Source organism: Passer domesticus, chromosome W (assembly GCF_036417665.1).
Source record: "Passer domesticus isolate bPasDom1 chromosome W, bPasDom1.hap1, whole genome shotgun sequence".
In the NCBI taxonomy this organism is placed as follows: domain Eukaryota; kingdom Metazoa; phylum Chordata; class Aves; order Passeriformes; family Passeridae; genus Passer; species Passer domesticus.
Genome location: NC_087511.1, coordinates 16,473,663 through 16,496,617, shown reverse-complemented (window position 1 = coordinate 16,496,617; position 22,955 = coordinate 16,473,663). Strand labels below are relative to the sequence as shown.

Genomic DNA, 22,955 nt, shown 5'->3' with positions numbered 1-22,955 from the left:
TATCTTATTAGAGTTTTTTCACTACATCACTTACTACTCCAGCTGCACAGGTAAACTGCTACTTGATATGAGTTTCATCAGTTCCTTATTGGCAGTGTCTTGTAATGAGAATGAAATTCAGCTGGTGTTTAAAAAGAAAAAAAAAGGACGGGCCAGCCCCAAATGCCTCTAATACTTAGTGATCCTTTGGGTCTTTTTGTCAGGAAGAAAGCTACCGGGCTAACTGCTCAAGATATGACACTGAAAGACAGGAGACACACAAATACTGTAAGGCAAACAGCAGACAGGATTATGAACAAAATTACTCCTACAGGGCACAAATACCCAAAAATATTATTTTCCACTAGTGGTATCTTGGAACAGTTTGAAAACCCTAACTATAGGATAAAAATGACCGGGGAAGAGCAGAAAATTTGAAATCAGTTGCTTTGGGAGCATGAAACCCTGCAAACAGGACAGAATTCTCCACATTGTTAGTCCATCATCAGGACACCTCAGCATCAGCACTTTAGACAACTTGGTAAGTCTGGTTCGCACCCAGTTAAGGACCTAAAGCTCCTAAAGTCTTGAATTCTATTCCAAAACTTTCCCAACACAGGCCATAGTCTTGGAGAGAGATCACAGGCCTTTGAAGTCACTGTTGTACATCACAGATTCACAGTTACCTGACATTTTGGGTAGGGTTCCACCTCTCGGAGGGCAGCTCTCCACTTTGTGGGTCATCTACAGGTGGGTGAAGAATTGAAATACATACATCCCCATTCTGCAAGATAGAAACAAAAGTTGAGAATAACCTGGTTTGAGGAAGAGATTTGATGACACAACCAGGCCACCTGACCCAAATGGACCAAAGGGATATTCCATACCATATGGTGACACGTTGGTGTTCGTATGTCTGAGACTTAACACACAACAGACCTCCTTTGGTCATCAGCCAAACAGCATATTTTATTGTTCGGGGCTTGCTTTTATAAGCAATTCAAAGCTCCTGGTTCTTAAACAGCCATTGGTCTAATCCCCATGCCTCCCAGACTCTGAACCAGTCAAATTCTTGTATTTTCGGAGAGTTGTTATTGGTTGAGACCTCTGTCAGTCAGCCTAGAGACTGGTTTATGGAACTGGGCTGGGTTTCTTATTTGTAAATGGATTAATGTTCAGTACAAGTCAGCTTGTACTGCAACAATATGGCATCAATTCAGATATAAAAGCTAAAGGAAGGAGGAAGAAGGGGGCCATTTGTTATTTGCAATGTTTGCCTTCTGGAGCAACCGCTACACGTGTTAAAGCCCTGCTTCCTGAGAATTGGCTGGACATCACTCACTGATGGGAAGTAGAGAATAAAATCATTTTTTTCTTCCCCTTTGTGTGCGCACAATCTTTTACTTTAGTAAATTGCCTTAACCTATGAGTCATTTTCCATCTTATTTTCTCTCCCCTGTCCAGCTGGGAAGGGGGAATGATAGAGTGGCTTGGTGGGCACCTGGCATCCAGCCCAGGTCAACCCACCAGTCGTTTTGGGTGGCAAACAAAGGTGGCTATATATATATTCCATGTTATAGTAGTAATTAAGTAGCAAGCTCCTGTGTGAGACATGGAGATTGTCAGCTGCACTGCTTATCTCTTTATTTTTCTGAGTTTGGGAACATGTTAATACAAATGATGGCTCTGTGCTTTGCCATGGCATTGATAGCCTTGCTGTGCTGGAGGAGTTATCTCATGGAGAAGATGAGGGAATACATCTCCCAGCATGGATTTGGGAGGGGCAGGTCCTGCCTGACCAACCAGATCCCCTTTTATGACCAAGTGAACCACCTGGTGGATGCAGGAAAGGCTGTGCATGTTGTCTACCTGGACTTCAGCAAAGCCTTTGACACTGTCTCCCACAGCATACTCCTGGAAAAGCTGGCAGCCCATGGCTTGGACAAGTGCACCCTTTGCTGGCTTAAGAACTGGCTGGACGGCCAGGCCCAGAGAGTGGTGGGGAATGGTGTTGCATCCAGTTGGCGGCCAGTCACTAGTGGTGTTCCCCAGGGATCAGTATTGGACCCAGTCCTGTTTAGTATCTTTATTGATTCTCCGGATGAGGGGATCAAGTCTACCATTAGCAAATTTGCAGATGACACCAGGTTGGGGGGGGACGGTCAATCTGCCGGAAGGTAGGAGAGCTCTGCAGAGGGACCTGGACAGGCTGGATAGATGGGCCGAATCCAACAATATGAGGTTTAACAAGACATGAAACTGTCTCTAGAAGGCGGATTTAGCAGTAAAGTGGGACAATCGAGCCCTCTTTAAGCCGGCCCTGGGGCACGTACATACCGCCCGTCACCCTCCTCCGCAGGCGCCCCCCCCCCCCCCATAAATTAATAAGCCATCCAGCCAAAGATGAGGTAAGTCGTAACAAGGTAAGTGTGCCGGAAGGTGCACTTAGATCACCAAGACGTAGCTTAGACAAAAGCATTCAGCTTACACCTGAAAGATATCTGCTAACCCCAGATCGTCTTGATGCTAGACTCTAGCCCAATCTACATGACCTGGAATAACAAAGCTATTCTTCACACCCAACTAAAGCATTTACTAGTCCCAGTATAGGCGATAGAAAAGACACCATTGGAGCGATAGAGACCATGTACCGTAAGGGAAAGATGAAATGGGTCCTGCTCTTTGGTCACACCAACCCCATGCACAACTACATGTTGGGGACAGAGTGGCTGGACAGTGGCAAGGCAGATGGGGACATGGGGGTACTGATTGACAGCAGGCTGAACAGGACCCAGCAGTGTGCCCTGGTGACCAAGAAGGCCAATGGCATCCTGGCCTGTATCAGGGATAGTGTGGCCAGCAGGACCAGGGAAGTCATTCTTCCCCTGTACTTGGCACTGGTTAGACTGCACCTTGAATACTGTGTACAGTTCTGGGACCCTCAGTTTAGGAAGGATGTTGAGATGCTGGAGCATGTCCACAGAAGGGCAACAAGGCTAGTGATAGGGTCTAGCACACAAGTCCTATGAGGAGCAACTGAGAGAGCTGGGATTATTTAGCCTGGAGAAAAGAAGGCTCAGGGGAGACCTTCTCACACTCTACAATTACCTGAAAGGAGGTTGTAGCCAGGTGGGGGTTGGGCTCTGATACCAGACAGCCAGTGACAGGACAAGAGGACACAGTCTCAAGCTGCAGCAGGGGAAGTTTAGGCTATATATTAGGAAAAAATTCTTCACAAAAAGAGTGATTCAGCATTGGAATGGGCTCCCCAGGGAGGTGGTAGTGATGCCTTAGGATTTAACTTTTATATTTTTCAGATCCTATACTGCTTTAGTGTATAACTCTAAAACTCCATAGCCTGTCAGCTACTGTTCTCCCATTTTATTCAGACAAAACAATTCCTCTCTAGGCCTGAAACTCAAGGACACCATACTGTCTCAGGCCCCGAAAAGTATAAAGAAAAGTGAGTTGAGGGGAGGAGCAAACTGGGGGTATATGACTTCATTACCTGAAGCTGTAATTGGAGGATTAACCCCTCATATGTAAATGGACCAAAATTATATCTGTCTGAAAAACTCATGACCATTGTCCATCTTGGGTGTAGCCTGTTGGAAGCTTTGACTGCCCAAGGTGTATCTATTGAAGGCCTTTAATAAATACCCACTTTTATTCTCTTAATCTTGTCTAGTCCCTGTTCCAGGTAACCACTTCAAGGCATCAGTGGAGTCACCATCCTTGGAGGTGTTTAAGAAAAGACTGGATGTGGCACTTAGTGCCACGGTCTACTTGACAAGGTGGTGTTAGGTCATAGGTTGGACTCAATGATCCCAAAGGTCTTTTCAAACCTAGTTGATTCTGTGATTTCCCTCTCCCTATTTTGGATTAATGCGGATAGTTTTATTATGTAGGCTCCTGAGGTCCTTGTTCATTGTTATGTGATATGTTTAATACCACTAAATAATACTTTTAGCACATTATGGGGTTTGTGGAATCTGGTGTTGTCCTGGTGTAAGAGAAAACAAATTTTGGGTGATGCAACATTAAAATATGCCCTGAAGCACCCGGTCCCTGGGTGGCAGGATTTGGGCAGGTTCCCAGGGTGGTCATCATCTCCCATTTCCTGGGACTTTTCGCCTGAACAGGTAATCAACCCTGATAAACTGGCCCATCACCTGATAGAAGGGTGCCTTACCTACCCCAATGAAAACCAGCAGCTTCTCACCCTGTACTGGGGCCTAGCCTGTGCCTATTGAACCACAATTCAGTATTCTTAGAGGACTGTAGTTGAGACAGGAACCCAAACTGCGTTTGAGGATACTATGGCTGAGACAGGGACTCAAACAACAACTACAGTAATTGTCCCAGTAATGAAAAAGGAAAAGTGGACAAAGTGAACAACACATCCATACCATCAATTAGAAAGGGAGGAAGAGGAGGAGAAAGAATCAGGAAAGGAAGTATCTGATCAAGAAGCCAGTCCTTCAACAAGGAAATTGGAGAAAGGACTGAGACAATTCAAACAGGAAACCCAAGTTATTTGGTCCCTGACCTCATCAGAACTTCGAGACTTGCGAAAACATTACAGCCACTAGCCAGGTAAATGGATTTCTGCCTGGCTGCTTCCATGCTGGGATAATGGGGCCGGCAGTCAGGACTGAGAAGGTCATGAAGCCCAGCAGCTGGGATCTCTTGCTAGAGATCAGGAAACTGAAAGAGGAATTGGAAAAGGGGCAGCAATTTGCAGCCTCTGGAGATGGCTCTTCTCAAGTGTGGGGGCAAGATATACATTTAAAGAAGATCTTGTGAATTCCCCAGGGAAGTGGACCACTGCAGATGAAGGTATCCAGTACTTGAGAGAATTAGCAGTGCTGGACATTATCTATAGTGATCTAAAAAGTGACAGGGTCTCTAAAGATCCAGAGGATGTCCCTTGAACACTGGCCATGTGGAGGAAGGTGGTTCAAGGCACCCCTGCATCATATTCTAACAGCTTGGCAGCAACGTATTACCCGCAAATAGATACACCAACTGTGGAGAGAGCAGCTTCGTGTCTGAAAAACTTTGAAGAAAATCTTTGTACCTCCTCATCCCTACAGGCCAGCACTTCAGCTGTCAGAATCTGCCCAAGAGATGGGTCCTCTCCTGCTCCGGTCAGAGGGAAAGGAAGCCCTAGGCACATGATGCATGGTGCACTCTGGTTCTTCCTGTTTGACCAGGAGTTGGACATAAAGTGGGATGATGAACCCACCTTTCAGCTGGAAGCCCATAGATGTGAACTGAGAGGGAAGAGAGCTGTTAAGAAGGGGTCACTCAAAATGACTGTCAGTATAGTTGCTGCAGAGACACAAGAAGGCAATCAGCGATCTCCCACATAGAAGAACTGAAATCATGTCCTTTGACCCTGGTGAGGGGACTTTTGATCTGGCATTGCAAAGGTCAGACAGTGAACACTCCAGTGAGGAACATGAATAGAGGGTCCCTGCCTTCAGCCAGGAGGAAAAAATGGATGACCAGATATATGGGACTATGTGGATTCCATGGTCTGGTACGCCAGATTCACAAAAGTATAATGCTTTGGTAGACATTAGTGCACAGTGTGCACTGGTGCCATCAGCATATAGAGCCACAGAACCCATCTGGATCTCTGGAGTGACAGAGGGATGCCAAGAATTGTCTGTATTAGAGGCTGAGGTGAGTGGGTATCGTAGGTTAAGAAGGAAGTGAGTTTTTTGGAAGGTTGTGGTCAAACCAATCATTGCTTGGATTTGAATACTGGCACCTGGTTTGGCCACTGAAGGTATGGACTGCCTCTGAGAACACAGGGAGTTAAAAGCAAGAACTCCCAGGAGCACTCTCTCTTGGTCCTGGTTGGTGAAGGAAGTCAGACCTCCCCTGCCCAGCTAGGGCTGGGTGGGGGAGGGGAAGCCATGTGGCCAGGTGAGGTAGGCCAGAGCCTTGGGCAGAGGAGGGGGGTGAAGGCTCTGCAAGATGGAAGGGTGGAGGAGCCCTGAGAAGCATTGCCCCCCCCCCCCCCCCCCCCGGGAGAGAGAGAGAGAGCCAGTGCCTGTGCTGCCTTGAGGTTTGATATCATGCTGGCAGCACGGCCAGAAGCGGGGGATGCGGCACCCTCCGTGGGAGTTCTGGGCAGACAGAGGCAAAGATTTTAACCCCTTTCTAGAATAATGGAAACCTTACAAATACTGATCCTCCTGAATCTGAATGAGGAGAGAGAGATGAAGCAGGAAAAAATGAGCAAGTGTGATGAAAGCTGATGCACATGAGAAATGTCAGAAGAGGTGAGAAGAATCCTGGGTGGGAGGAGATGATGGAGTGGCCTTGGGCTGGACTCTTTTCTTGTATGGCCATGGACAGACCCATGTCTTTCCTCTAACACAGAGACTGCATTTAGGGGGAGGCAATGCCTTGAAGCCAAGAGAGTGTGATGAAGCAGTGGAGTGAACAGAGACGGCTGAGAAGGGTGTGGGATGCCCTCTGTCTTCAGGGGGTATATTTGGGGGGGACTGGTGTCCCAAAGCTGAGAGACTGCTGCTTTTTTTGGAACTGGGCAGGGCATCCTTAAAAGGGGAACCCTAAAAGCAGTTCTGGTCCATGTGCAGTGGTGAGAGCACTGGACATGGAGGGTAGAAGGGAATAAGTCATGAGGGCAAATGTTCTCCGGGCGGTGCCACGAGTGACATGGAAACACAAGAGGTTTCAATTGTATTTCCAGGGGAAGCCTATGGTGCAAGGGGGGACTCCTCTCCCTGATGGATTTGAGAGTCGATTATCTAAGGGGGGATGATGGACTGAAAGTTGATTATCTGAGAGATGGTGATGGGGTGGAAATCTAAGATGTTATTTCATGCTGTGGAAGAAATGGGGGGAGGAGGAGGAATGTATTTGGAGGGTTTTCATTCTTAGTGCTGTGTCTGTTCCTTTTTAGATATTGTAATTAATAAAGTTTGTTTCCTTTACTCCTAAGTTGGAGCCTGCTTTGCTCTGTTCCTGATCACATTTCACAGAGGCCACTAGGGAAAGTATATTTTCATGGGGGCTTTGGCATTGTGCCATCCTCAAACCATGACAGTGGGAAAAGCACTCTATTGTGACTGGCCCGGGGGCCCCTTGTATCTTTGGCATCAACTGCCTCAGGAGAGGGTACTTCAAGGATCCAAAGGGGTACTGATGGGCTTTTGGTGTAGCCACTGTGAATACAGAGAAGATCAAACAGTTATTCACCCTGCCTGACCTCTCAGAATATCCCTTCATTGTGGAAGTGCTGTGAGTTGAAGACCAGCAGGTACCAATTGTTGCCAGGACTGTTGCACTGGTGGCAATATCGCACCCTCTGAGACTCCCTGGTTCCCATCCATGATCTGAATCATCAACTGGAGAGCTGAGGAGTGATCAGCAAAACTCACTCACCTTTTAATAGTCCCATATGGCCAGTGCAAAAGTCTGATGGAGGATGGAGGTTAACAGTAGACTATCATGGCCTGAATGAAATAACACCACCACTGAGTGCTACTGTAGTAGACATGTTAGAATCCCAATATGAACTGGAGTTGAAGGCAGTCAAGTGGTGTGCTGCAACTGACATTGATGATGCATTTTCCTCAACTCCTTTGGCAGCAAAGTGCAGACTACAGTTTGCTTTCATGTGGAGGGGTGTCAAATACACCTGGACTCAACTGCCCCAGGGGTGGAAACACAGCCCTACCGTCTGTCATGGATGGATCCAGACTGCCCTGAAAATGAATGATGCCCCGGAACGTCTACAATATATTGACAACATAATTGTGTGGGGCAAGAAGGCAGAAGAAATATTTGATAAGGGAAAAGAAAAATTTAGATTCTTCTGAAAGCTGAGTTTGCCATAAAGAAAAACAAGGTCAAGGGACCTGCAAAGAAGATTCAGTTCTTGGGAATAAAATGACAGGATGGACACGATCATGACCCTATGGATGTGGTCAACAAGATAGCAACTATGTCTCCACCAACTAACAAGAAGGAAACACAAGCTTTCCTAGGTTCTTGAGAATGCACATTCCAGGTTATAGCTGGAAGATGAACCATTTTGAGTGGGGCCTTGAACAACAACAAGCCTTTGAGCAGATAAAATGGAATAGCTTGAGCAGTAGCTCTTGGGCCTGTTCAGACAGGACCAGCCATGCAAAATATACTCTACAATATAATGAGTTACCAGAAAACAAAGGAGGCTTTGCACTATTTGCTCATGGATCCTGCTGTGTGATAGGAAAATATGAGAGGTGGAAAGCTGCTGTCCCACACGAGGAATCATTGAGGCTGCTGAAGGGGGAGGAGTCAATTTAATTTGCAGAAGTAAAAGCCATCCAATCAGCCTTAGAGACTGCAGATTGCAGAACAAGAAAAGTGGCCTGTACTCTATACCAACTCCTGGATGGTGACTAATGCCCTATGGGGGTGGCTGCAGCAATGAAAAAAGACCAACTGGCAGTGCAGAGGTAAACCCATCTGGGATGCTGCATTGTGGCAGGACATTGCTGCACAGGTAGAAAATATAGCTCTAAAGGTACTTAGATGCTCACATGCCCAAAAGCTGCACCACTGAAGAACATTGAAACAATGAACTGGTAGATAAGGCTGCCAAAATTGGAATAGTTCAGGTAGACTTAGACTGGGAATGGAAGGGTGAGCTATTTATAGCCTGATGAGCCCATGAAACATTCATAGAATTCACAGAATGACTAGGTTGGAAGAGACCTTAAAGATTATCGAGTCCAACCCATGCCTTAACACCTCAACTGAACCATGGCACTGAGTGCCATATCCAGTCTTTTTTTAAACGAATCCAAGGATGGTGACTTCACCACCTCCCTGGGCAGGCCATTCGAGAACTTTATGACTCTTTCCATGAAATATTTTTTCCTAATATCCAACCTATAGTGCCCTTGATGCAGCTTGAGACTGTCCTCTCATTCTGTCAGTTGCTGCCTCGTGAAAAAGACCAACCCCCACCTGACTACAGCCACCTTTGAGGAAGTTGTAGGGCGTGATAACGTCACCTCTGAGTCTCCTTTTCTCCAGGCTAAACAACCCCAGCTCCCTCAGTTGTTCCTCATAGGGCTTGTGTTCCAAGCCCCTCACCAACCTAGATGCCCTCCCCTGGATGTGCTCAAGCATCTCAACATCCTTCCTAAACTGAGAGGCCCAGAACTGGACACAATACTCAAGGTGCAGCCTCACCAGTGCTGAGTATTGGGGAAGGATGACCTCCCTGCTCCTGCTGGCCACACTATTCCTGATGCATGCCAGCATGCCATTGGCCTTCTTGGCCACCAGGGCACACTGCTGGCTCATGTTCGGTCAGCTGTCAACCAGTACCCCGAGGTCCTTTTCTGCCTGGGCATTGCCCAGCCACTCCCCCCCCCCCCCCCCAGCCTATAGCATTGCAGGGAGTTATTGTGGCCAAAATGCAGGACTCGACACTTGGATTTATTAAACTTCATCCTATTAGACTCTACCCATCGCTTCAACCATTCCAAGTCTCTCTGCAGAGCCCTCCTACCCTCCAACAGATCAACACACCATCCCAGCTTAGTGTCGTTCGCAAACTTACTAATTACTCAATTCCCTCATCCAGGTCATCAATAAAAATATAAAAATGAACTGGCCCCAGCACAGACCCATGAGGGACACCACTGGTGACTGGCCATCAACTGGATGCAGCATCATTCACCACCACTCTCTGGGGCTGGCCATCCAGCCAGTTCTTAACCCAGCAAAGAGTGCTCCTGTCCAAGCCATGGGCTGCCAGCTTTTCCAGGAGTGTGCTGTGGGAGACAGTGTCAAAGGCCTTGCTGAAGTCCAGATACACAACATCCACAGCCTTTCCTGCATCCATCAGGTGGGTCACTTGGTCATAAAAGGAAACCAGGTTGGTCAAACATGTTCTACCCCTCCTAAACCCATGCTGGCTGGGTCTGATATCCTGGCCATCCTGTAAGTTCTGTCTGATAACACTCAATATAAACTGCTCCATTACCTCACAGGGTACTGAGGTCAGGCTGACTGGTCTATAATTAATAGGATCCTCCTTCCCACCCTTTTTGTGAATGGGCATCACATTGGCCAGCTTCCAGTCATCTGGAACCTCACCAGTGAGCCAGGACTGTTGGTAAATGATGGAGAGTGGCTTTGCAAGCTCATCTGCCAACTCTCTCTTCACCCTGGGATGGATCCCATCTGGTCCCATGGATTTATAAATATCCAAGTGTCTCAGCAGTTCTTTGACTGACTCCTCTTGGGTAACAAGGGGACCATTCTGCTCCCTGACACCATCTACCAACCCAGGAGGACAGTTGTCTCGAGTGTCTTCCCACTAAAGACTGCGGCAAAGAAGGCGTTAAGCACTTATGCTTTCTCCTAATCTGCAGTTACTAAGTTCCCTCCTGCATCCAATAGAGAACAAAGGTTGGTCTTACCCTTCCTTTTGCCATTAATGTATTTGTAAAAACATTTTTTATTACCCTTTACAAAAGTTGCCAAATTAAGTTCAAACTGAGCTTTGGCCTCCCTATTTTTTTTCCTACATACTCTAGCAGCCCTCTTAAATACTTCCTGAGAGAAATCTGACCCTCTTTCCAAAGATAATACATCCTTTTTTTATTCCTAAGTTCCTCCAAAACTTCCTTGCCCATCCAGGCTGAACATTTGCCTCGTCTACTTGTCTTTTGGCACACAGGGACAGTCTGTTCCTGTGCCCTCAAGATCTCCATTTCGAAGCACGCCCACCCTTCCTGAACGCCTTTGTTTTTAAGGACTGCTTCCCAAAGAACTCCCTGAATACGTCCTCCTGAAAGTCCAATGTACAAGTCTTATTAATGTTCCTCCTGATTTCACCAAATATTGAGAATTTTATAATTTCATGATCACTATGCCCCAAGTGGCCTCCAACCACCATATCTCCCACCAACCCATCTCTATTTGAAAACAACAGGTCTAACATAGTCCCTCCCTTAGTGGGCTCACTCACCAGCTGCGACAAAATGTTGTCATCCACAAACTCTAAAAATTTCCTGGACTGCCTTTTGTCAGCAGTATTAAGTTCCCAGCAAATGTCTAGTATGTTGAAATCCACAACAAGAACAAGGGCTGATGATCCAGAAACATTCTCTAGCTGCTTACAGAATGAGTTGTCCAGCACTTCTTCATGGTTGGGTGGACAATAACAGACTCCCAGTAGGATGTCAGCCTTGTTGGCCTTCCCCCTAATTCTTACCCATAGGCATTCAACTTCATCATCATTAGTTTCAATACCTATGGCGTCCAAAGCCTCCCTAATATAAAGGGCCACCCCTCCATTTTTCTCCCTTTCCTGTCTCTCCTGAAGAGCTTGTAGCCATCCAGTGTAGCACTCCAGCTATGTGAGTCATCCCACCATGTTTCCGTGATGGCAATCACATCACAGCTCTGCTGTTGCACTATGACCTCCAGCTCTTCTTGTTTGTTACCCATGCTGCGTGCATTAGTATACATGCACCTCAGCTGGGCTACTGATTTCACCCCTAGCTCAGGCTTACCACCCTTGGGCCTGCTTCCAGAGAGCCCAACTTCATCCCCTTCCCCCTTCAAACCCAGTTTAAAGCCCTCTCAACAAGTTCTGCCAGTTCACAAGCTAAACTCCTTCTACCCTTAACAGAGAGATGGAGTTCATCCAGTTCCAGCAGGACAGGTGCCGTAAAAGTTGCCCCATGATCAAAGAATCTAAAATTCTGCCAATGACACCAACCCTTGAGCCACTTATTGATAATGTGAGCTCTCCTATTCCTTCCACCATTTTTCTCAGCCACCAAAGGCTCTAGGAAGAGATGCCACATACAGATGGGCTTGTGATCAAGGGGTGGACCTGACCATGGAGGCCATCACACAAGTTATTCAGAAATGTGAAACATGCTGCAATCAAACCAGCCACATGAGTAGAATCTCCTTGGAACAGAGGGCATTGGCAGGGTTTCTGATGTGGTGAGACCTGGCAAATTGACTACATTGGACCACTGCCATGAATATGCCAAGGCAAGAGCTACATACTCCCCATGGTGGAGGCAACAACTGGCTGGCTGGAAACACCCTGTAAGCCATGCTGTTGGAAATGCTACAAAAGTTAAAATGTTTTATGTAGCTTTAGTCAATTTTGCTCACTCTTGCTATGGGGGAAGGGAATTGAAATTTCTTTTCAAGGGATTGGTCCACCAGGTGAGGTCTGATGAGCTTAACATCTCAACAGACTGGGAGTAGCACAGAAGATACACAAAAGATAATGACCATCAACAAATATTACGACCACCAACTCGACACATGACCCCTGGCATGGTCAGAGACACCTGATCTGGGAAAAGAGAGATAAGAATGAGGACCTAATTAGCATGGAGGCAAAGAGATCGGTAGCCAATAGGAAACCAAATACTAAGAACTGCATAACTTGAGGCCAATGAACATTGAACCAATGGATTTCTATGGGTTTTGACTGTATAAGTATCTGAAAAATCTATTAAAATTGGAATGGGAAAAATAATATCTATCTGTGAAAAGACAGGGAATAGTAGTAAATGAAAATGTATAAATCTGTATGTTTGGTATAGAGATGGTTTTAAAACATAGATTGTGTTGTAAGAGTTGGTAAGAAAGGATTTCAGTAATTTGTATTAAATACAATGGAATAGTTAAGATATATATGTATTTAATTATGTCAAATATGAGTATGAAACAAATGGTATGGAATAAGGGGTGGAGTGGAATAATATTGGAATGGAATAATAGTGGGTTTAGCTGAGCTGGAGTTCATTTTCCCATAGCAGCCCTCTGAGTGCTGTGCTTTACATTGGTAGCTGGAAAGGTACTGATAACACACCAGTGTTTTGGCTACTGCTGAGCAATACTGGAACAGCATCAGCACTGTCTCTTCAACATTCTGCCATCCATCAGTAGGGTGAGGGAGGGCAATATCCTGGCAGGGGACACAACCAGGTCAGCTGACCCAAATTAACCAAAGAGATATTCCATACCATATGACATCAGCTCAGATATAAAAGATAAGGGAGGGAAGAGGAACAGGAGAGCATTCATTATTTTACAATGCCTTCCAGCCAATTGCTACACATGCTGAAGCCCTGCTTCTCGGGAAGCAGCTAGACATTGCTTGCTGATGGGAAACAGAGAATAAAATTCTTTTTTTTCTCTTTGTTTGTGTGTGTGCAACCTTTTGCTTTTGCTTTAGTAAACTGTCTTATCTTAGTTTATGAGTCATTTTCCATCTTATTTTCTCTCCCTTGTCCAGCTGAGAAGGGGGAATGATAGAGTGGCTTGGTGGGCACCAGGCATCCAGCAAAGGTCAACCCACCACATCACTGGTAGCTGAGTTAGTTCCAGGAATTTTTTAATTGAAGGGTTTAGCACACTCTACTAGCTCAGGTATTACAACAATGCTTCTCTCAGGACACAAGGATGTTGAACAGATGGTGTGGGGCAGACTTACACTGCTTCCCTAGGACACAGCTGTTTAAAATGTCAGGTGAAAAAGCAGGAGATGCTCTCTGAAGGTTTCACTTAAAATCCCTTCCAGCATGCAAGAGGAAGAATATTTTGGTAGGATATGGAACCCATACAGCTACATAATCCTCAGTCTGTATCAATCTACTAACAGTGCTATGACCTGAAGATAGATTTAAAGTTCCATAATGCCTACCATTTAGAAACACTTTAAGATGCCTGTAAAACTAATTCTTCATCAGTAATAGCACTCTGACATGAGTCGTTTGCAGGACTGCTATAGCAGTATCTACCACAGCTGACAGTCTTCACTGAAGTTAACTCCAGATGATCATGGGGTCTCAATGCCAGATGAGATGGAAGTGCAGATGGGGCCTGGGGCCAGACAGCAGATGTTGGCCTCTCCAGGCCCCACTGGCTTGCTGCCTCGTGCAGCCCTCTGTGAGATGACTTACAAGTTCTCAGAGCCACCCTTATACCAGCATTCACTGTCTTGGTTTGAAAACACAGGTGCTTGTTAAGGAAGGCAGAAGCCTTCCTTGAAATAAAAAATCTAAACCCTCTCCCTCTGAATTATTATAATTTTGAAATTAAGGGGCTTTCAGGCAAAGATATGGGAATAGGAATTCTTTACTAGGAAAGTTAAAAAAACCAAAAAAAAAATGCAATAGTACAAAATAACCCCAGAAAACAAACCAACACTGAGAGAGTCAGAATATGACCTGACACCCTGTGGGTCAGGGTGTTGGTAGCAGTCCTATTAAATGGTGGCTGCTGTCCTCCTGGAGTGACAGATGTGGTTCTGTTGAAGCAGTGATCCTGTAGAAGGGTGTAGTTTTCCTCTGAAGGTCTGGTGGTGGTGTAGATGGGCCTGATCTTCCTCTGGGAATCCAGTGGAGAAGACAGCTGCTCCTCTGGGAATCCAGTGGGAAAAGGCTGTCTCTGTTGTTCCAAATGTCTGATTATATCCAGGTAGGAATACTTGGCTCCTTCCCCTGGGCAGAGCATCTCCCAATGGGATGATGAAATTTTTATCGGTCACGCAGTGACACTCAACAGCCCATTAAGAGAAGATATCTCCCAGGAGCGAGGATTGGTTGTGGAAGAGATAAAGAAAACTGCCTAATTAACATAACTGCCACACTTGTAACAGATGGGAATAGAATACACACCCCCATTTCCAACCTAAGACAGTTCTTGACAACTTTAAATCTCTTCAAGCAGCCCACACTTAGTATCATGAAGAAAATGTTTTCAAGCTAGGGAGTACTTCTTTCTAAAAAACTTTTATATAAAATCATTCTCCTGAACTTGCTATGTAGTTTTACCATGATCCAATCATGGACTTGATGGCCCAGTGTTACACTCTGAACACCACTCATATATGCACTGAACTAAGGGCCTCTTCAAATTGATTAGCAGACATTAAGTCAAATGGTATCTGTTCACTCTGGTCTTAGGGTGACAAGGCTGTGCATGACTCCTGAAGCTGGACTCCAGCTCTGGTTCTTTCTGCAGTTGGAGCACCCCAAGTCCAAACCCCTTTATCATAGGCTGACTGCTGCAGGAGACTTTTTCCCAACATTTCTTGTCTCATCACAAAATTTTGTAGGATGCACTCAAAATAAAAGTGTACTTGGAAGGTGTACAAACAACTAGTTGTCTAAGTATCCCAGTACAGCAAGACTCCACACACCAGTTATGGGGATCCAAGAATACCCTAAAACTGCCAACACCCATGACATGATGCTTCAGCTGGGGCTGCTTGCTGCACTTGCAGGTATGAGAAAGGCTCCATCCCTGCCTACAGAAACAGCGTTTCCTACAATATTTAGATTTAACTCTGCAACCATGAAGCTGACATTTAAACACAAACAGCTAATTTCTTTAGCTATGGCTAGAGATGTTTAGTACCTTCAATACTTCCAGAAATTAAGGACACAGGAAACCTTTTCACATACTAGAAAAAAAAAAAATTAGCTTAAAAGCCACTTTACCTCATAAATGTTGGGGTGCCACATTTTGGTCAGGAATCTGAAGGTAGGTGGTGAATATGGATAGTCAATAGGAAATTTAATGTGAGCCTGGAAAATAAAGCAAAATATTTAAATTATGAAACAGAACAAAAAGATCAACAAGCAATCATTGCAGTGAAAAACATGGGAAAAAAAATTCCATTAAGTCCATTAAATAGCTTGTTTTATATATCAGTGCCCATGTGGACCCACAGTATAACTCTACACAATTTCTTACGAGGAAAATATTAATTGAACAAGAAAAATCTAAACACCAGGCCTTACTTGGGCTGGTAACACTCAGAAAACAATCCATAAAGAATTTACCAAATCCTAATTCAAGAAGTACTATCCAACAACTGTTGTTCAACAGAATAAACTAGATTTGAAAAGCTAGAGTTCAAGATATAATTGCACTCTTGTTAGGTTCAAAACACTTGCAGGATAAAAAAACTTGCTAAGGTGAAAAGACTATCGGTGATTGGAGAAAGATGGGGACTCTGTGAGATGGTCAAAGAATCTAAATTTATTGTGAAGTACAACTGCTTATATACTTATTCTAGGAAGGCTAGTAATGTTTAACTACAATGATTGGGTTAATCATCACATAAACAAACTTATACATTTTAAATATCTCTTGCTTGCAAAAGTTGATGTAATTTTCTTTTTCCCATAAACCAGTCTGATTTAATCTTCTTTCAATCTTGAAAGCTGTTTGTTCTTGCCAAGGCATCCTGTTATCAAATCTCATGCTAGCTAGGTCCAAGGTCCATCATCTGTCTTGTGTATCCCAATTAAGACCTGTTCTACATTTGTCAGTGCAAAGGTTTTTACTCTTTCTGTGTGGGAAAAAAAATTTAAAAATTATTGAAGACCTGTTCAATTGAGATCTAAAGGGTTGGGGTTTTTTTGCCTCTTGTGCGAGTTAAACTGGTGGTCCTAGAGTGACTTTATGATGCTGTATTGTATCCCCTACTGTCTGCTTTATGGCAGATAGAAGTCCTGTGCCTTTAAGCGAGCTTGAAGAGAGAAGGGGGGAAAGTGGTGGAAATTCCTAACCCTGCTGTGTTTAAAAACAGAGATAAGGGTCTGGGTTTTTCTTCCAGTTCTCAGCCCTGCAGCAGGGAAGAGAGATGGAGAGTTCCTCTTTGCTTTTATCTAGTTTTTCTAGTAGCTAAAGCAAAAATGTTTTCCTGGGACTGTGGCTTTTTCTTCTTCTAGAACTGTTCAGCTGTTCTCCGGTCTGGAACACCATCGCTTGGGGCCCCCTTCCCACACCACACTGGCTGGAACTCTGCAGCCCAGCACCGGGGGGGGGGGGGGGGGGGGGGGGGGGAGAGATAGAGAGAGAGAGCCAAGGCACACCCACAGAAGGACTCTGAACCACGAACCACAGAAGGACTCTGAATTTACTATTGCTTCAGAGCAGCGAGAGGTTTTATTATTTCACATTATTCATTCTATTCATGCTTGTGAACACCCTGCTTGTTAAATTAACAGGGGTTTTTTTTTCCACTTTCTCCAGGGGAATTTTTTCTGAACCTTGTGTGGAGGAGGGGTTGCTGAAATCTGCCTTCTTCAGAGAAGACACCCTTTCGGTATGTTTCGTCCTAAATTTGTCTCAAACTGGGACACTGGTCCATCTACTTGTGTTCCTAATACTACATTTCTTGCCACCAAAAGCATTCTCCGAGTCTGAATACCATCTGTTTGTTTAATGAATCAGCATAACTTGATGAACCAAGTATCAATGGGAAATGATGGCAAAATTACCTTCCCATGCCTCTCAGGTTAGTAGGCAAATGTGGGGCTAGACTCTCAGAGCCAAGTCAGTTGTGGGAAGGCTGCAGAGGTCCCAGCACTGAATATTAACTTCCTTGTGCTGTCCTGTCATTCACAGCAGTTAGAAGAGCCAGCCAGTAGGAAAGCAAGTTGAATCTGGAGTGATTAATGCCAAAAATGGTCCCCTCAAAGGAGGACTCACAGACCACTTTCTGCACTGTGGAGCGCAGATCCTTCCCTTGGCACTGCTCAACCCACCAAGAAAGTCCCACCAGTCTAATGTGCCATCTCCAGAGAAGCATCTCCTGGCACCTGCACCACAGCTAGGCTCACAATCAACTGAGAATACAAAAAGAGACCCCAAAAGCAGGTCACATAAAATGAGATCAGAATCCTGGTTCACCCTCTTCCATTTAAGCACCTAACCATGCAACTTCGATGCAGGGTGCTGACCTTGGTTAAGAGGATAAGCTATGGGAACTTTTACTTTGAGAAACAGGACCAGGCAAACAGATTGGATTAGAGCCATTGATAACCTGGCTACTGTTTTACTTAGACTGGCATATGCTTTTGCCTTGCAACCCAAATTTTAGGAGTCCAGAGTGCCAGATACACAGGAAAAGGTTTTTCTGTTCACCTTTATGAAACAAATTCAGAAGCTCATGTGGCTTTACAGTCTGTACATGCCTGATCATGATACTGACTCTATGTTGGTGTGTTACAGCACCACTGACTCCTTGCCTCAGTCATTTGCCACAGCACCCTCACAACCAAAATATTTATGATCTGTATAAACAATCCTAGCCCACAGTTCAAGGTCAGCTACACAAATGGCATGGCTCCAAGAGAAGCAAACAAATGCCTCGTCACCACACCACCACAGAAGAGAGTGTCTATGGCTATGGCAGCAAGGACATATCTAGCTCTACATGCCACCCTACAGTAGGAGCAGAGCAAAGATTTACCCAGGGCAGAACACATTCACTTCAGCTCAAGTGCTTGCATTGTATAAGCTGCAGACTCCTCCGGACCACTGGGGTTTTCCTAGGAAAGCCCATTACTGTGCTTACATGCAGTTTCACGTGATCCAACACATAATAAAAACAACCCAAGGACTAAGATTAAAAATACAAGAGACAACAAAACTCAGGGTTGAGCTAACTAAGTTTTCTTGACAGTGAAATGGAGGTTTTGGGGTTCGCTTAAGTTAGCAACATGAATTAAGCATTTTAACTTTAGCTTATAGAATTATGTGTTGAATTTTAACTTTTTACTTAAGAATCTTCTACCATGGTACAAAGAGCATAAGAAAATGCAAATTTCTGAAGCTTCTTGTGATAAAGGACAATACCAAGAGAAGACCAAGGAATGCAAAAAACTAGATAAAGGAGCTCCTATGTCTCCAAGCTGATCAAAACCGACAGACGTACTCAGATAAGCACCAAGGGACCACAGCGCACACACAAAGGAGAAAAGTTCAAAAGTTCAGTCATGAGGAAGACCACAGCCTTCGGCTTCAGAGACCACCAAAGACCCCCATGCGACCACCACAGCAACCAACGCATGCCCAGAAGGGCGTGGATCTAATTCCCATGCCAGGCGAGGACAGGCATGGACAGGGGTTGAATATGCATAAAAAAGTTGTGCAATGTAATGCATATAGAACATCTTTGTGAATAAAGATGTGGGTCAGACCGAGGCTCGGGGTACAAGTTTTCACGAGAGCTATCTCACTTGTGCCGCGCGCTGACAATACATACCCACTTCATAACTATATCAGGCTGTAGAGTCTATTTTTTCTGCTAATCGCTTAAGCTGAGCCTGTGTATTCTACAAAAAAAAAGGTGAAAGATGCAGCAGCAGACATGATGACAGATCAGTTTTTTCACTAAAAAGCTCAATTTTATGTTGAGACACAAAGACCAAATTAGGCAACAAATTTATTTTTTTTTTAAATAAAGCAGTAGCTCACAGAACCATTTACATCCCACAATTTCACTGATGTAAGGCAAATCAGCTATCTGAGCTTAATTCAGCCAGGCTACTAGATACTAGAGTGTCAGAGTTTTAGGGCAGCTTGTTGTTAGGTCAGTTACATGACACAAACTAATTTAGGAGGAGTAAAGACCCGCCTACAAGTACCCTACTATTACTGCATTCACTTTATGTTTAACTCCTCTAGCTGAGCTTAAACTGAAGAAATCTTATTTTGGTGTCCTGATTTTAGCTTCCTGATCACCATAGCTCTTTGACACCACTGAACACACTCAGTATGTAGAGATGACAGTGATCAACCCATTTCCCCCCCTTCCCCAGTTTATAACTATCATGCTTATAGTCCCTAGAAAAAGAATAAACTCCCCTGACTCTATACTCAACATGATAAAAAAAGGGTTAATTTGATCTTTACTGTGCCTGTGAAACTTTTAGCAGAGGAAAAAGGCCTTCCAGCAAGGACAGTTGGGAGATAAGAGGAAGACATCTGGACCAAGAATGCAGTGATAGACAAAAAAAAGGACTGAATCTCTGGGAACATGGGGTGGGATTTATGATAATAGGTAAATTGTACTATGCATGTAGTGATTGTATATAAGTAACCCTCTTGTAGAATCACGTGTCCATGTTAGGTTAGAATCCCCTGCATGTTAGGTTACCCTAAAACCTGGATCAAAACCGGTAAGGCAGAAACAATATCCTTTAAAATTAGAAGGTGAAGGGAGATCCAGAGTCTAATAGAGAATTTCAGGGAATTTGGATTAGTGATAGAGTGTGAATCAGAATATAACACATCCATTTTACCAGTTAACAGAATGTCATCAGTGGTTTACAGTAATAAATCTGAAGGATGCCTTCTTTTGCATACCTCTCAGTAAGTAAAGTTAGGGCATTTTTGCCTATTGTTATAGATACATATTATAATATTTGCTTTTTGCAAATATTAAAATGGATTTTATATGTGTAGTGTTAAAGTAACTTTGTTATAAAGATATAGTTTTTATTTCTGTTGTTAATTAAGCTTAGACGTAGTAGTGAAATAGCTGATATAAGTATGCTTGTGTTAAAATGCCTGCTTGGATGGGATAGCATCCAATGAACATATGAAGAAGACACCTGCTACAGATATGCCAACTATCAGCACTCACCATCTGAAGACAGTGAGGACCAAGGCCCAAAAACTGGAGGTGATAAGAATGGACTAAAACCATAACCAAGGAATAAGCATGCTCTAAAAAGGCAGATCCAAGGAGGAGATATGCTAAACAATTATTGGAACATGTAAACTAGTTTGGGGAAAAGTTTACTATGCATAAGGGTCTATGAATATGCAACAGGCTGATTTAAAGGAAAAGGTATTTAAGTGGTATCCGCAAAGATGTGTGGTCTTGGCTGAGTGCCAAGATGCACCTGGCTGTAATAACCTTTGCTCTATGGTCCTTGTCTCCTATTGTCCTTTATTAAACTTTTTAAATTTTCACAGGAGAGTGAATGTGTTTTTCACACTTTGAATAGGAAAATCCCAGAACTGGTCAGAAGACTCAGCTTACCTGGACTGTATTACCAAAAGGATTTAAAATTAGGCCACCAATTTTTGGGGAATCAATTGGTAAAAGAATTAGAGATTTGGAAGAGGGAGAATCCCAAAGGATTGGTCCTGCAGTAGATTGATGACATCTTACTAGCAACTGAAACTAAGGAAAAGTGCATGGAATTGACTATCAGTCTTCTAAATGTCCCAGGACAAGGAAGCGACAAAGTACCTCAGGAAAAAGCTCAAATAATGAAACAGCAAGTTACCTACCTAGGGTTTGAAATAATTCCCGGACAGCAGAAATTGGGAACACACAGAAAAGAGGCCATCTGCCAGATACCCCAACCTGAGACTGGCCAAGATTTAACAGCATTGTTGGGAGGTATGGTTTCAAATTAAGGATGCCCCAGAAAGCCTGAGAGTGAACATGCAATCTGTAACTTAAAGATAGCCCTGATGTCTAACAAAGCCTTTTGAGCTTTTTGTACATGAATGACAGCACTAGGCCCTTGGAGTTCTAGGTCAGAAGGTAGAGGACTTCAAGAGGCCTACAGGGTACTTTTCAAAACAACTTGACGATTTAGCCAGGGATGCGGGGCTCATTGCCTTTCCCCAAGCTGTATGCTGAAATATCTGACTGTTTTAATAGAGTAAGAAGATGTGGAGTTTATGTGTTCCTAAACAGCCTGATGCAAGAAGAGCAACTAACCCATGATTGCTTACAGATGCAGGTCAATCAGACCTATAAGACACACCCACTGATGACCCAGAGATAAGAGTTCTTTACAGTCCGAAGTAGCTTGGTGGAAGATGGAAAACGAGGAGCTGGCTATGCAGTAGTCATGATAACCAAGGTAATAAAAGCTGCACCGCTGTCCATGGACACCTCAGCACAAAGGGCAGAGCTCACAGCATCATGAAAGGCCCTGGAATTGGCAGCTGGAAAAAGAGTAAATATATGTGGGCTGACTCAAAATATGTTTTTAGCATTGATCATACCCATGGAGCTATATGGACAGAAAGAGGTCTTTCAACAACACAAGGATTTCTGATTAACACACCAATGTGGGAATTCCCAAATTTGCATAGGAAATAGACTTGCAGATAATACTGCATGAGAGGTTGCACAACAAGGTATCCTGGCATTAATACCTGAGAAAGCTATTTCACTTCCAGAAGTTAATCTTGGGTATGGTCAGGCAGATTTAAAATTAGCTAATTATCTAAAAGCCCAAAATAAATTTACTGGTAAATTGAGTTTTTTGAGCTATCACATCAACAAGGATACAAGTATCTCCTAGTGTTGGTAGATATGTTTTCCAGGTGTCCGTAAGCTTTTCCCTGCCACACCAACAAGGCTAGGGAAGTCATCAGGGTTTGGAGTGCCTATAAGGAGGTCATCTGATAGAGGACCTCATTTAGTATTAAAAATGCTGTAGCAACTTGGTAAGCGATTTTGTTGGGGAAATTAATTGGAAGGTTTATCTTTCTCTTAGAATTTATTACCCTAGACCCCAGTTCATTCATTTCATCCCAGAGATCAAGTATACACCAGAAACAGTGGAAAGGACCTTATCTAATTTTGGTGACTACAAGAATGGCAGTGAAAGTGAAAGGACTTAATTCCTGGATTCATCACACCAGAATTAAGAAGGCTCTTTATTCAGACTGGACGGTGGAAAACATTGGACCTCTGCAGATGAAAACTTGAAAGATATTTGTAGACAAGTAGTGAAATGTATAGGCTAATGTTTATGGGAGTCTTTTGTCTTTAGGTGGGGAGGGTTTAAGAAAACTTGATATTTACTTTAATTCAAGGTAAGATGCACAATCTGTCCATCATTACAGCCTGCCTCCCTATCCCTGGTTTAGCTCGGGAACCTATTCCTTGAGGAATGCAATATAATGCAATAGCAAAAGCAAACATCACCAACCATTTAGATGAGAAGGAGAGATGTAGGCAAAGGGGAGATGGCCTTCTTAAGGACAAAATGTGACAAGCTGCTGAAGATAGAAAGGCTGTCCCAAAGGCCTTTGAAACTAATTGGCTTAATAAAATTCTTCAAGAAATAGGGGGATAGTTGCTGTGATGATGGCTGGCTGGAATACTAGAAACCATC

General features: G+C 44.0%; 1 protein-coding gene and 1 long non-coding RNA gene across 2 annotated transcripts in view; one reads left to right on the top strand and one right to left on the bottom strand.

Annotated features, from left to right (window-relative positions):
• The window catches only part of LOC135289115 (ubiquitin-conjugating enzyme E2 R2-like), a 119,696-nt gene that overhangs the window by 11,934 nt on the left and 84,807 nt on the right, over window positions 1-22,955 (bottom strand). Inside the window, exons 2-3 of the mRNA XM_064402474.1 lie at window positions 15,507-15,593; window positions 666-763 (exon numbers count right to left, since the gene is read on the bottom strand). Coding sequence (XP_064258544.1) covers window positions 666-763; window positions 15,507-15,593 — 185 coding nt within the window. The remainder of the gene's footprint in view (window positions 1-665; window positions 764-15,506; window positions 15,594-22,955) is intronic.
• Window positions 16,872-20,184, top strand: LOC135289100 (uncharacterized). Its single transcript, XR_010351899.1, has 3 exons — window positions 16,872-16,959; window positions 17,050-17,122; window positions 17,425-20,184. It is a non-coding gene; the product is annotated as an uncharacterized LOC135289100 (long non-coding RNA).